General features: G+C 40.6%; 1 protein-coding gene across 1 annotated transcript in view; it reads left to right on the top strand.

Annotated features, from left to right (window-relative positions):
* Window positions 1-4,473: 4,473 nt before the first annotated feature.
* SSPN (sarcospan) overlaps window positions 4,474-15,150 on the top strand; it is a 19,001-nt gene continuing 8,324 nt past the window's right edge. Inside the window, exon 1 of the mRNA XM_072400136.1 lies at window positions 4,474-5,546. Coding sequence (XP_072256237.1) covers window positions 5,256-5,546 — 291 coding nt within the window. The 5' untranslated portion in view covers window positions 4,474-5,255. The remainder of the gene's footprint in view (window positions 5,547-15,150) is intronic.

Below are 15,150 nucleotides of genomic sequence, written 5' to 3'. Positions count from 1 at the left end.
GGTCCCCACCATCCCTGCACTGAATTCCCTGCTCTGTAAACCTGCTGTGCCCAGTATCAGGGTCCCCACCATCCCTGCACTGAATTCCCAGGTCTGTATACATGCTGTGCCCAGAGGGTAAAACATTACATTTTTGTTCTTGAATCTGAATGAAGAGTTTCTCCTTTGCCGTTCCAAGCTGATATCCTTATTATGACATGTTTTCTCTATTATCTGCACGGACTAAGAATTGTTTTGCCAACAATTGATAAAAAAAAATCCCCATTGACTGTGAGGGGCAGAGGGAGAACTATGTAAATGAGAATGGAGCTCGCCCAGCGGAGGTCTCACTCCTTCTCCTCTCTGTGTCATTAATGCATGGAGTGTGCCAATGAGACCGCCATCATTAACACCATGCTGGGTCAGCTCACCTTGAACTCCATGGCTGCCATTCTCAGCTGTTTGCTGATTCTGAGGTTCTGATCTTTTGTTGTATTGGATTTGTAACTATTGTGTCAGTTTTATGGGGAAATGTGGAATCCTCCCATCTGTGTATTCCATATAAAAATCTCTACACTTTTATAAGGGGGCAGGACACCAAAAACAGTATCTTCCGTCTCTTGGGGACTCTATTGGTGGGATCTCCTGCTGAATGTAGTCATTAAAACATTCTTTCAACACCGGGAGTGAGATTTAAAGGTGGCACACACTGATCCCAGAACTATGGCAGAGACATCCCATCCATCACATCACATAAACTTTCAGGGTCACAATCTTAATCCTTATACAGATGGTCAAAAGTCATCAGAGGTGTGTTGATGAAAAGTATCTTTCTTTTTCTAATTAATCATTTCCAGTGACAGATGAATGAACAAGCGCTGTACACACAGCACCATTCTGTTCAATTGAGATTGGAGAACAAGTAAGCAGCACCCGATTGTGCTTTCCTTCATGTGAGTTAACAGTGGTCATTCATCAACAGCAATGGTGGGATGCTGTACACACAAGATTTTCACCCGAGACTATTATCTGATGTGAGTACATAGATTTAGCAGGAACTGTCAATTACTAATCTTTAGGAATAAGGGATCACAATCTCAGCAAGTACTGTCAATTACTAAACATTTGGCATCATGGATCACAATCTCTTTTGGAGCAGTCAACATTCCAGGAGGAAGGAGAATTTACAATCCCATATGACATTCCATGTAGCTATTTAGCCCACCACTCACCAAGGGTATAGCATAACATGAACAATGCAACAGCAGAATTGTGTGTCCCACTCACTTCAGGTTCACTTCTGTTCAGGTTCCGGTTGCGGTTATCTCCCTTTTCCCCTAAACCATTGAAGAATTGGCCTCCTATCGCTTTATATTTGGCAGGCTTGACAAGTATGGAGAGTAAAATTCTTGATTTTTCCCTCTTGATGACTTTTAGCTATCAAAACTATTTTTAATTCCCATCCAGAGGGCAAATTTCAGCATGAAACAGAATTATTTGGGAAGAAGCGGAGGGAAGCAGTGACAGGGATGTTCTGAAATCCGGTTATCACTTCCCGCGCACCTACTGGCATCAATAACCCCGGGAGATGCTAGAGCCCCGTACTTTGTGCCGTTATATTACTATCATTTAATAATGATAATTGCGGGTCGGATTCAGCCAGCAGAAATGCTGATCTCCTTCTGAGCTCAAGGGAAAGAATAAAAAGATACAGTCACAAGAAAAAGAAAGTACCACCAATAATAAAGTTTTATGTATCAGGACATACTAAAACATATTCTGGTACTTTGCAGGTCCTGCAATAAGGTAAATACAACATTAGATGAACAACAACACATGACACACCGTACGTTGTACATATTACACTGTGTTATTATTTATTTAACGAATTCTAAGTCAAATATTAGATACATTCCTATTACTTTGGAATTGAAGATATACACATATATTGAATTACTTTGCTTTGGAATTGAACGTATACAACTATTGGAATGAAGAGGAAAAGTAGCAGCCAGATGCTGCTGATCAAATGCATTGATTTATAAATCATCAACCAGTGTGAGCACTTCTGTAAAAGTAGAAGTTTCTCCAGTTTGTTGGTCTGGAGTACTCAGTCTGTGTTAACCAAGGTGGAAATACTTAAGCATTGATCATAGAGTAGTAATTGTTGCTGCCCATCAATCTGAAAGAATTATAAGGCCATTTCCCAACAATCTGAAGTCCATCATTCTACAGTGAGAAAGATTAGTCACAAGTGGAAAATATCCAAGACAGTTATCTGTCTCCTTAGGAGTGGACATGCCAGCAACTTTACCTCAAAGTCAGACTGTGCAATGCCTTTAAAAACTACAAAATCCTGAAGAGCTGAATTTCAGACTATAAGGGCCTCAGTTAGCATGTTACATATTAAGGTTCAAAACAGGACAGTTAGAAAAAGACAGATTATGTATTATTTGTTTGAAAGGACTGGCAGCATGACTTAGGCTTGTAAAGTTACATCTTAACAAAGCACAAGACTTCTGCAACAATGTCCAGAGGGAAGAGGAGACTAAAGTGGAGATATTTTGCCATAATAAAAACCCCAACATATCAGTACAAACGCCTCATACCAACTTTCAAGAATGGTGGGAAGGGGTTAGGATTTGGGCTTGCACTGAAGCATCAGTACCTGGGCACCTTGCAATGTCCAAAGTTTATTGGAACAAGTAAAGAGATGTAAAACTTAATCATTACACAACCAACCAATAGCTCCACACAATTGTAATTTCCCAGCTGCTCTGATGGCTTTTACATTCAATGTGATTCCAGTAAAATCAGTGAAAAGTGTTAAAAGTGGTAGAACAAAAGCAAAATGTTGTATCAGAATGTTGGAAGATTTTTTTTTTATTGAACAGACTTTCTGCCCACACATCCATTTTCAGTCCATTTTAATCACTTTCAAATAACTTTCACTTGCAAAATCAACTTCAAAGCCGCCAATCAAGGCCGCCAACCAGCAACACTTCACATAACTTTACTGCTGGTCAAGGTAAGTCACATTCATCTGTTTTTTTTCTAAAAGTGCAGAGATTGTCTGAAAGCTGTATGTAGCCAACAATGGTATTTAGACTGATCCCTATACTGCTGAGTCTCTCGGATCCTAGTCCACTATTTTATATATGGTATACGCCAGTGTTCTGAATTAGACAATCTAGTCTTTCTAACCACAAGCCAGTTCCTTTGTGGCAAAGTGGATCCTGCACCACCACACCTGCTGTCAGCTTGACAGCAAAGACAGGTTGTTTTTCAGGAACACTTACATCAGCTAATACAAAAAAGAGAAAATTATATCCAAATTTTATGTTCCAATCCCACATTTTATTTTCAAGCCTGTACCCTATGATCACATTTGAGGACTTTTTCACTTAGACTACATAGCCAAAGGCTAAACTCACGTCTCTGAATGATTGTGTTCAGGGGTTTCTTGCAAAGAGAACTATTAATACCACAGAAAACAACAACATTTTAGACAATTGTGATATTCCATTATTATGCAAGTTTGGGGTCATCAATATGCCACTGTACCCAAAATTAGCCCCAAAAAGTCATGACTGTACCAGTTTGGTGTGGAGGAACTTGAGTGACCTTTATAGAGCCATGACCTCAACCCTACTGACCACCTTTGGGATGAATTCTCATCATATCTGACCATATCAGGTGCTCTAATGGCTGAATTATTATAATGAACCCTTAGTGCCAATACACAGTGTTGTACAATAAATAGGGAAATAGGCACAAATTCCCATAGACACTCCTAAATCTTGTTGAAAATAGGGGCAAATTGATAATAATGCCCATAGTTTTGGCATGACACTTCTATAGCTGTAATGGTCATCTGTCTGCAAACTTTTGATCCTATGGTTTATCTTAAAAAATCAACCCAACCTCATCACAAATAAAAATCCTTTATGAAATGATGAATATTATTGCGACTGTGTGACAGCAGCCATTTGCCCAATCCTTATAAATCGGCCCAATATTTGGGTATAGGGTACCATGAGGCATTTACATAAGTAGTTATAATATATTGTCAGCAGGGTGATCATACATCCCGGCAGGAGGACCTGTTTGCGGATTTGATTATGTACTGGCGCCTAATAACACGCTTGGAGTACATGGGCCTGTGGTGTTTGTTTTGAAGTGTCAGGACTTAACATATGATTATAGCGGGGAGAACGTAGCTGCCAGCTCCATCACCCACCCTCTGTGTGATGGCAATTTGTGTGCAGTCAGTTCCTGTCTGGCCTCAGCGCTTTGAAAAGGCCTCAGGGTGCTGAGCTGTTCGGGAACATTTCCTTGGGCCTACTAAAATATTTAAGTCCTGCTTGTCACGTTTTGGGATTCTGAATTTCATTAGCCCCTTGCCAAGCCAGCATTCATTCCTGCTACGCAGCCCAACCTGAGCCCATTTTGTCACTGGGCCCTGGCAGGTTGGCACTCCGCTAACCCCTCGAAACCCCCCTTCTGCTTTCCTCGCCTATAAGTGGCATTTAAAGGCTCCAAGAATCTGCTGCAAATGCTTTCCTTATTAGTTCAGCCCTGTGATTCCCAAATACCAGGATCCCTTCACAGCTTGCAGGCAGCCAGGGAGTGCACCAGAGAAAGAGAGAGAAGAGACAGCAGAAAACAGGAAAAAGGGAGAGAGAGAGAAGAGACGGCAAGAAATAGAAGAGACAAGCAAAAGATAGAAGGAAAGACGGAAAATAGAGAGAAATAACTGACATCAAGAGACAAGAAGAAAGACAGTAAAAGAGAGAGGCGAAGAGAGAGAAGTGAGTGAGAGGAGACAGAAAGAAGGAGAGATTAGGAAAAAGGAGACGAGACAGCAGGATTCAAAAAGAGAAAGGGAGAGAAACTGGAAGGAATAAAAAACAGAGAAAGAGGAAGAAGGAAAACAGAAAGCGATAGGTGAGGGGAAAAGAAGAGAGAGATAAGAGAGGGGTAACAGAGAGAGCAGGGAATAGAGAAAGGGGGGAAAGGAAGAGAAAAAGAGAAAGAGGGTGAAAAGAAGAAATAAAGGGTGAGAGATAGAAAGAGGTGAGGAACAGACATCAGAGAAACAGAGAGACGGCGAGAGAGCAGAGAAAGAGAGCGACAGAGGGGGAAAGGGAGCAGAGAGTCAGGGAGGGGAGAGAGCGTGAGTGGGACAAGAGAAGGATAAAGAGAGAGAGATATAAGTAGAAAGGGAAGAGGGTGAGAGGAAAACAAAAGACCCCGTCCCAGCCTGATTTTTCCAAATGGGAGCAGATAAGAAAAAGCCTTCTCCAGCCAGCCAAGATCAGCCGGCCAAGGGCCAAGGAGATGGCCAGGAGAAAAAAGCAGACAAGAAAAAGCAGAAGAAAGAGAAGAAAGATGCCAAGGCCGGGCAGCAGGATGAGGCGCACACTTGCTGCGGCTGCCGCTTCCCTCTTTTGGTGGCCCTGCTCCAGCTGACCCTCGGCGTGTCCATCGCCACGGTGGCCTTCATCATGGCAGCGAACTGCTCCTCATTACTAGTCAGAGATACCCCGCACTGGGCCGGGATTATTGTAAGCAAATCTGGTTGCTGCATGATCCAATGGGCAATTACCCCCCATGCATGTCACACTAACATAACCTCTTCTGCATCAGCACACTAACAAGGATGTGCAGGGCCGGGGTGATGGTTGGTGAGGGTAAAAGGGGTACAAATAACCAAGTGACCCAAATAGATTAGGTGATGCACCCAGTTACCCTCTGCGGCGTTGAATAGCCCCGCTCTTGTAAATTGAAGTGGAAAATGTCCCAGACATTGGCAATTAGCAGGCGGATGGTGTGTGCTGTTACCACAGCAACCGGATTTAAAGAGCCAGCCGGGGACCCCGCTGTGCATCACAATCCAATATTTCCTGAGCTGCTGCAAAAAGGGTTAATGGAGGCATCCATAGTGAATGTGAGAGCCCTGCAATTCTAGGAATACTCATCACCCCACGCCAGTCTATTGTGCTCCGCCAGTGCCTGCTAACCCTTTCACTGCCATGTGCCCCGGCCTCTGTCATCCAACACCGGAAACTCATTCCTCTTGTCCCAGGGAGGGGCCTGCTTAAAAAAAGTTAAAAAAACAATCAGATTACTTTTTTTGGGCTATAACTATTCATTTTGTACTTTTGTATGTAAAACCAGTTTTATATTTTGTCATTTTACAATTGTGAGTGTAAAACATGTGCTTGTCAATTCTTACACAAATCTGAAAACTGATCTTCTGTTCACTTGTATCAGTTACATTGCTCTGTCCTAGGACTGCAGAACACCTCCTCCTATCATTGTTATGCTATGTGGAGAGGGGAGGGTGTTCTGTAGTCCTTGTCCTAAGATAACCACACTGCCCCTGCACAGATACACTATGGTGAATGATCGTTTGGTTCTGATGCAGTATATCACTTTTTTTGGTCCAGGATCTAGGTACATTTTATTTGGGAAGGGGACACACATAGGGAGCTGCATAATGTGCCACTGCACAGGGGCCCTACATCCAGCCAAAAGAAATCCCCCAGGGGCCCAAAGTCAATTGGGTTGGTGATGCCCAAGATTAGATCTGCACAGTGCCCATGGTTGGCTACGTCTGCCACTGATTTCAGGGTTGAAAATTCAACCTTTGTTTTTCTTGCATGATCTTTTGCTTTCAAAGCACGATTTGGAGCTGTACCCTCCAAAAAATTAAAAGCCAATTTTTAATCCCACCCTCAAGGTGGTGTCTCTGTATTCTTGAATTCCAGACATTGCCCTTTATTTACATTTCTGACACATTGGTAAAGCTTTGGAGTTTTTATTGCATCCCACTGACAACCACTCCCCCCATTTTGTGTATGGATCTCATCAGGAACAGGAAGTAAGGGAAAATCATCCCCAATTGGGGGCATAGACAAAAATAAAAAGTTAATGTCCACAGCTAAAAACAAAGGCTGTAGGATAACCTTTCTAGTTCTATAAATGTTTTCATTTACTATTATTGCATTGTGGAATATACCAAATTTTGTTCAACAGTTTTAAAAATCACCCTGTCCTGTTTTTAGTTCTCCATAGCTTGATGAATAACCCCAGGCAAGGTGATCAGAAACCCCCCAAAATTGGAGCTGTAAAACAGAATGTGATAATTTTTTTAAATAGGCCCCACCTAAGGTTCCTGGTGTCTTGCTTGATCATCCATACAATAAAATGCTTTTTTGAAATTTCATGTCAGTGAACATCTTGCTGTCTGTGTTGTCTTGGCTTTTTGCATTAAAAACTAATTAAAATTGTGTGACATAAATCCACTATAAATCCATTTTGTGAGCACCAAATGCCTTCCATACCCAGATAATACAACATTCTGTACATATCCCGTGCAGGGAGCAAATATTTAGGAGGGGCCAATGAGGCCACACCCACTACAGGCTGCCTGCAGGGGGGTGTATACAAGACCAGTCACCCTACACAAAGACAAAGAGCACCAGTGATTGGTCTTCATTACAGGAAGCACCTGCACAGAGTTTTTATGCTGGGTTACTGAAAAGATTTGAAAGGAATAGAAACCACTCCAAGAGCAAAGTAAAAATATACATGTCTCTTGTATTACAATCATATTTGCTTATCCGAAAGTTCAGTGTATCTAAAGCTAAAACATGTCATTTGGATGAAGGGTTAGAACATCTATCAGGTTGTGACTTTAAAACAGAAAGGGAATTATGTTTCATTAGACAAGTTTCAGACAGTAAAAAGATGCAGATTTTTAACCAATCACTTTGCTAAAAACTCCAGGAGACGTTTTGGCTTTAGATATACTTACAGTGCAGTAACTGACAGCAACCAATCAGAATTTATCTGGCTTTAGTCTGATCTCAGCAGACTGAATTGTGATTGGTTGTTGTGGAACTGCTTTCACATTTTTACAGCTAAGTACACAATGATTGTCATACCCTCTGCTTTACTTTAAAACAGAAAGGAGATGTAAAAAGTAGATGCAACAGCGCTGGTAGTCTGGGCCATGCCACTGTAGTGATTAGAAGGAACGGTGCCACAACATTGGCATTGTTAAAAGAAATCATGTCAGATTAGAGCTGGAATTGCAATGGGTTCCATTGTCAGTGAACAGATTGCTACCCTAACGTTGGGTTCAGAGAAATAGTGCCGCAATGAATGGAATGATGCTGCATTGTTGGTGTCAATGAATGAAACGGTGCCACATGTTGGTATCACAGCAAGAAATTGTTCCTTATTGTCATTTACCAATAAATGGAAAGGGGCCACATTGTTGGTAACAAAATAATGGAATGGTGCCACATTGTTGGTGCCCCAAAATTGGTATCAGTAAAAGAAATGGTGTTCAGTTGGAATTCAAATGGATTCCATTGTCAGTGCTTTAACATTGGTATCAGAGAAAGACATAGTGCCCCATTGTTGATATCAGTGAATGGAACTGTGCCACGTTGTTGGTATCACAGAAAGAAGTGGTGCCCCATTGTTTGCATTAGTGAATAGAATGGTGCCACATTGTTGTTGTCTGTGAATGGATTGGTGCCACATTTTTGTTGCCGTTGAACTGGATGGTCCCCCATTGTTGGTGTAAGTTGCCAGAATGGTGCCCTAATGTTGGGTACACAGAAAGAAATGGTGCCCTATTGTTGGTATCAGTGATTGAAATGGTGTCCTATAGTTGGAGTCAATGGATGAAATGGTGCCACATTGCTGGTATCCCAGCAAGAAATGGTGCCCTATTGTTTGTGTAGGTGAATTGAATGGTGCCACATTTCTGGTATCACTGCATGAAATGACAGTAGAAGAATTAGTTTCTGAATGTTGGTGTCAGTGAGAGGACCGGTGCCTCATCATTTGTCAGTAACAGGAGTAGTTTTCTATGAATATGAATTTGGATGAATATGAATATGAATTTGGAACTCCCCTCTTCCTCAGCATTGGTATTCAGTGGTCATTTACCTTTCAATGTACTCCTTGTCCTACACATTAATGGCTGGAAGACATCAAACAAAACCATACATGCCCCATTGAGCAAAAAACATAATGCTTCCCAACAATGCCTAAGATACAATACCGGGTGCTGGAGCGCTCTGAGTTTGAGTGCACAGAATCTGCTGCCAATATATCCATTGACCCAAAGACATTGGAAACTTCCAATATGGGGGACGTGATGGTGGCACTTATATCTTTTTATCACAGGCTTATCGAAATGTAAAATCTTATGTAGTGTAGTGTACTGATAAAAATAGGAAATATATTAGTCATAATGATTTTCCAACATGCTGGGAACTATCTATGCATCAGAGATCATTTTCAGAGTTATATGAATCCAGCCCATTATCAGTGGTGACGTTTGACTATTACTTTTATTAAACTAAATTAAAAATTTTTAGAATACATTTACAAATCGTGGTAATATGCTTTTTTCTCATTTTTAAAATGTATGTCAAGGCAAAAAACAAACAAACATATGTAGTACATCTCTTCCATACATGCACATTGTCCTATGTTACATTCCACAGACCCTGCAAACACACAAATACAAATACACGCCACACTCAGCTTCTAGCTGGATCACCCAGGTTCTCCCATGATAATCTATCTTCTCCAGTCTTGGATTGCTTTATTAAATCAGGCCCGATGTATTGCCATAAAATCCAATCTTCTCCACAGTCACAACTCTGTCTCGGGGACTTTAAAGTAATTTAAGTATTAAAAACGAACAAAACGTAAAGGTCATGAGACTGTAATCACTGTAAACCTAATGGCAATGCATGCTGCAGGTCAGGAAAGGGTTAATTCACCATAGGCTGGTCAGCTGATATTATCAGACCCTTGTCCACTCTTTTTCAGCACCTGTGCTAATTTCAGTGCAGATTGGTGTGAGATTTGCTGGAGGGGGTTGGCAGATTCATGGCACCAGATTCCTGCTGTCTCTGCACTATAATCAGTACCCTGACCCTTAGTCTCTAATAATACTTTGCCTGTCAGTGTCTCGAAAGCTAAATATAAATTACAAAAAATAGCAGTTTAAAATGTAACATTTAAAGGGAAACTAAAAAATATCTTCACCAAAGGACAAAATGTAATATATTGCATTTCACCTAGCTTTGGAGGTGTGGCTGCATTTGTTTTTTTTGTTTTGTTTTTTTTTACCATTGTTTTTTTGTTTATTCGTGACTATTGTTGTAAAGGTAAATAATCGGTCACCAGCATCGCCAACATCTCATTACCGACCTTCCTTGTTCTGCAATGTGTCTATGTGTAGACATTTACATCTGCACTGGGGGTCTGTTACTGAGGTCTGCACTGGGGGTCTGTTATTAAGGTTAGCACTGGGGTCTGTTATTAAGGTCTGCACTGGGGGTCTGTTATTAAGGTCTGCACTGGGGGTCTGTTATTAAGGTCTGCACTGGGGGTCTGTTATTAAGGTCTGCACTGAGATTTTGTCTTTGACCAATCTCACTTACCAGTAATCCTCTATTTAATCAATTAAATGAAATCTCAATCAATTTCACTCTTCCATAACTATCCGCTCACCCCAATGGAGCCCATCAAACTATGTATTAGACTTTTTTCAACCCGATTTATCAAGGTATCACTGCTAGGTGTAAGGTGAATGACTTAGAATAAGTTGTGAATATCGTGGATCTCGTTCTGTTATTCCTGTACAGGCTTATGAAGTATCTATTGCACCAAGTGAAAGATGTTCCAATTATACTCTGAGTCATATTGTTTTTCTGCAGCTGTCTCCAGCTATCTACAACAGACAGTGTGAAATGTTACCCCTGTATGTGGCCATGGCTTCCCCCACATATCAGGGAGGGTCTGAACTGCTTAAAGTCATATCCTGATTAGACTTCAACCTCCAGATAAGTGAGTAAATAATGGACATAAGAATCAAAAATCTGATTCAGTGCTCTGCATTGCAAAACTTTCCCCTTGTGGTCACCACACATCCGTTTTTTAATGTTTGTAGACATACACATGTATTAAATATCTGATTCTTAGCTGGCTGCTGCTTTTTAGCCTTCCTGAATAGGAAATCTCTGAATAAACTGAATGGGGTGAATGGGGTATATGCTGCATACTGGTTCAGATAAACAATTTTATTATTATTATTATTATTATTATTAATAATAATAATAATAATAAAAATCTTTGTTTTTACCTTGTTTCCATCCTTTGTTACATCTTCCTACATCCTCTCCAGTAATGGTTGCATTGCATTTCTCAGAATGGGTTTCATGATGGTGACACAGTGGACCATGGCTGGATAAGATATGCTGAAATTGGCACTTTTAGTCTCCATTAGAACCCTGTGTGCCAGGGTGACACCACAGGTGTACAGGTGGGAGAGCGTTGCAGTAGGAAGTGCCTGAACAACAACCAATATTATAGAATCAGCAATAATTATTTTAGCTGCAGGTTTAAAGATATTGAAACTTCTTTGATATTTTATTGATTAGGTTTGTGTATTTTTTAAAAATCGTTTTTCCTAGGCTGCAGAATTAAAATTGAAATCCTGCCAGTTCCCTTCTTTCTTTCTGACTATATCAAGAATGGAAGCAGATCCATGGTGGCATGGTCAGTTTATGTTCCTTAGCTCCTAATCAGAAATAACGCTGTTCCATGTAGTTCCCCGATCAACCTGACTGCCCCCTCCGCCACTCTTCTGACAACCACCAGCCAATGGGAACTCTGACTGCTGTGTACACAAACTTTTAAGCCAATGTTTACCTTGTAATGACGAAGGTTCTTGTTCAGACAAATTATGTTATGGAGTAATAATTATCTCCCAAATGTCACGTGCTTCGCTCGCAGGGACTACAAGAGGTAGTGCTGACACATATTTCTCAGACATGGTTCACCAATATCACCATCAGATTATTTCAGAGCTATAGTGTATTTAGAGGGAAAGTGGCAAAAGGAGGCTTGAGGATATCATCAGCACTGAGATTAAAAAAAAAAAAAATTTGAAATAAAAAATTCCTTGAAGGTTTAAACCTACTCTAATTGTAGATAAATATTACATTGCGCACTGTGCCTGGTACATTGTATGTGTTCGATGACAGGATCCATACATTGATTTCCATATTGATAACTTTTTTTTGCAGACTATTGGTAGACAAATGGTTCTAATCAGAGTGAACTCTGGTTTCAGATCAGAACTTATAATATGAGCAATCTAAGTTCGGAATTCTGATCTATCATCACGATACTTGTCATTGACCGATATAATAGGCTACTGGACAATGATAGCCGTCATCATCTAGCAGCCAAATTGGTTAGACTTGTCATTGTCAATGACAGGTATAGTACAGCTCATTAAAATAATATCAAATTATGAATCCAGTCGGTTTTCTCCACAGATCCAACTGGATTCAATTAGAGTCAGAGTTTTACTGTTCCGAGCACCTCTATTACTGACTATTAAAGGGCAGGAGAAAGCATCTCTGCTCCCCTATAGCTGTGAATCCCATCAGACAGAATAGAATCTTGTAATGATAACACACATGTATGTATGATGAGCTGCCATGTGCCCTCTCTACAGAGCACAGGTCATTCCCTTATCCTACTGCAGAACATTTTATAACAGTAAATAACCTTGGATATAGACCCACTTGGCACAGGAAATCATTTCAGTAAATTACTTTATCCATTTCTTGTTTGTTCAATGTAAGGGGGAAATTCTGTTCAGGCCATTTTTAACGAATGTTAGCATTTAATTTCTAGTGAGTGTAATAATGTGGGCTTTTATTCCCTCTTCCTTTTTTTGTTTCCTAGAAAAGAAAAAACAGGCAGTGAGTAACTGTTTAATACTAATAAATAGATCCAAATATACCACAACATTTATTAGACGCACAGTCATGTGTCTGCACTATAGTGCTCATGTAGACATCAGGAATTAAAGTGCACATTCTATAAAATGTATATATTTTTATGGTGAATGTGAACATACCAAGTGTTGTGTCATTGTGACACTTCCTGGTATTTACAGGAATTACCATGCGCAATACTCACCCTGACAATGCATTTATCTGCTTTCCTCTCCAGAAGGACAGCACAATCTTTGTTCAGGCAGCATGGAATTAAATTCTGTAATCCCACCCTAAGATTATGTTCACACTGGCTATGAGGTTGTGGTGAAGTTACTGCATCCTCATGCTGGTAAACTGCTGCCTCAGGGACGATGCTACTTGTAGGTTCTCATGCGGCAACCCCATAGAGAATGAATGGGGGCAGTCGTGAGCAAGAAAGTACCACACACTGCCACCAGCTATCAAATGTGAAAATTCAGGAATCTTGCCAGCTTGCGGAAGCCGGGCAAGATCATTCAATCCTGAGGACCTTACTTACCTACCACTCTTTCCTTACAAACACATTTGCTCCTAAAAATCTCTCAACCCCCTTTAGGCGAAACAGACATGCACATTGGAGAAACCCAGTGCTCCAGTACATCACAACAATTTTTGGGAATTGTTAGCTCTCAGTAGGGGTTTGGACCATTCATGAATTTCACATCTTCTATTTTAAGTTGATATTAATCCTGGCTCCATAAGAACAGGATGAATTTTTAGGCATTACCTTGGGTGGTCAGGGTGCAAATCCAACCTGTCTAGGAATACCTACCTCACCACACCGGCCCATCAAAGCATTTTAAACTCCAAAACTGCAAAACTCCAGCCAAGAGCCAGCCTACTGTTTTGGGAGGAGTACTACATCAGGGTGCTGTGATGTTTTCATAAAGCTCTGAACAGCACCTTGCTGACCTCTCCTACTAGCAATGACCTTCCTGCATTACATATAGAAACATAGAGGCCCGGAGAGCCATCACTCAATCCAACATAAGTTATGTTATTATTATTATTTATTATTATCATTATCAAATAGTATTTTTATATCGCCAACATATTGAGCAGCGCTGTACATTAAATAGAGGTTGCAAATCACAGACAGATACAAACAATGACACAGGTGGAGGAGAGCCCTGCCCTTCAGAGCTTACAATCTTTATGAAAACAGGATTTTTTTTAATGTCAAAATGCAATTAGCATGATAATGAGGAATAATAGGAGAAAATAGGGAATGCAAAATATAAACAGAATAAACTAGATTTAAATAAATAAGCATGGCGATTGTTTGTGATACACCGTGCTTGGCAAACGACATGTCATCTTGTTAGTGATGTTTTGTTATTGGGATAATGTTCTTCCCAAGCAGCAAACTCAAATCACAAAAATTTGAAGCTTCGGCTCCTTCACATAACTTGTGGGGTGTGACTATCAATAGCTTCCCGCATTTACCAAAGCGCCAATCCTTCCACCATTATATTCGCACTCCTCGCCGCTCCCCAGGGGATCTGAAGCTCTCCTCCTCACCGTGTTTATTTCTCTCTATCCAGCAGAGGATGAATACGAAGTGCTGTCATACAGATGTCTGAGCGCTGACAAACTTGTGACATTCAGGCACATGACATGACTTTAAATTTGCTTGAACTTGACAGATTTCTGCTATAGACAGATCACAACAGCATTTGTCAGAGGAAAAACTTTTCTTTTAAAGAAATTGTATTTTACTATGCAGATTCTAGTTACCTGGCTGTCGTGATAATCCTCTGGGTTCACTTCTTCCCTGTGTTATCTACTAAGAGTGAGTGATAAAATCTCATTGTATATCTCCTGTAAATTCCCCAAAATGATGTACTTGTGTTCAATATTTCAGGGACCGATACTTTTTAGTTGTGAGTAGGTCTAAATGACAATCAGATTGTACAGTAATAGAAGTGACTCAACATCCACTGAGGCTGCACATAATATTCTGCATAGGTAATGCTACAGACATTGTGAACACACAGCGACTCAGGACACACTGCAGGAAATGCACATTGTGGACATACTACAAAATATATAAAATATGGTCAAAGACTGGGGCATACCACAGAAGAGGATCAGTTAATGGAGTCATAGTACAATAGGAGACTCAGGATGTAGTACAAAAGATAGCCAGGGACCGGGGACTGAATACAAGAGATAGCCAGAAACTGATGAAGTAGTACAAAAGATAGCCAGAGACTGGGGACTGAATACAAAAGATGACCAGAGACTGAGGATGTAGTACAAGAGATGGTCAGAGACTGGGGACTGAGTACAAGAGATG

The sequence above is a fragment of the Pyxicephalus adspersus genome, chromosome 2 (genome assembly GCF_032062135.1).
Source record: "Pyxicephalus adspersus chromosome 2, UCB_Pads_2.0, whole genome shotgun sequence".
NCBI lineage: Eukaryota > Metazoa > Chordata > Amphibia > Anura > Pyxicephalidae > Pyxicephalus > Pyxicephalus adspersus.
Note: the sequence above shows the minus strand (reverse complement) of the source record. Positions and strands in the feature narration are given on the sequence as shown.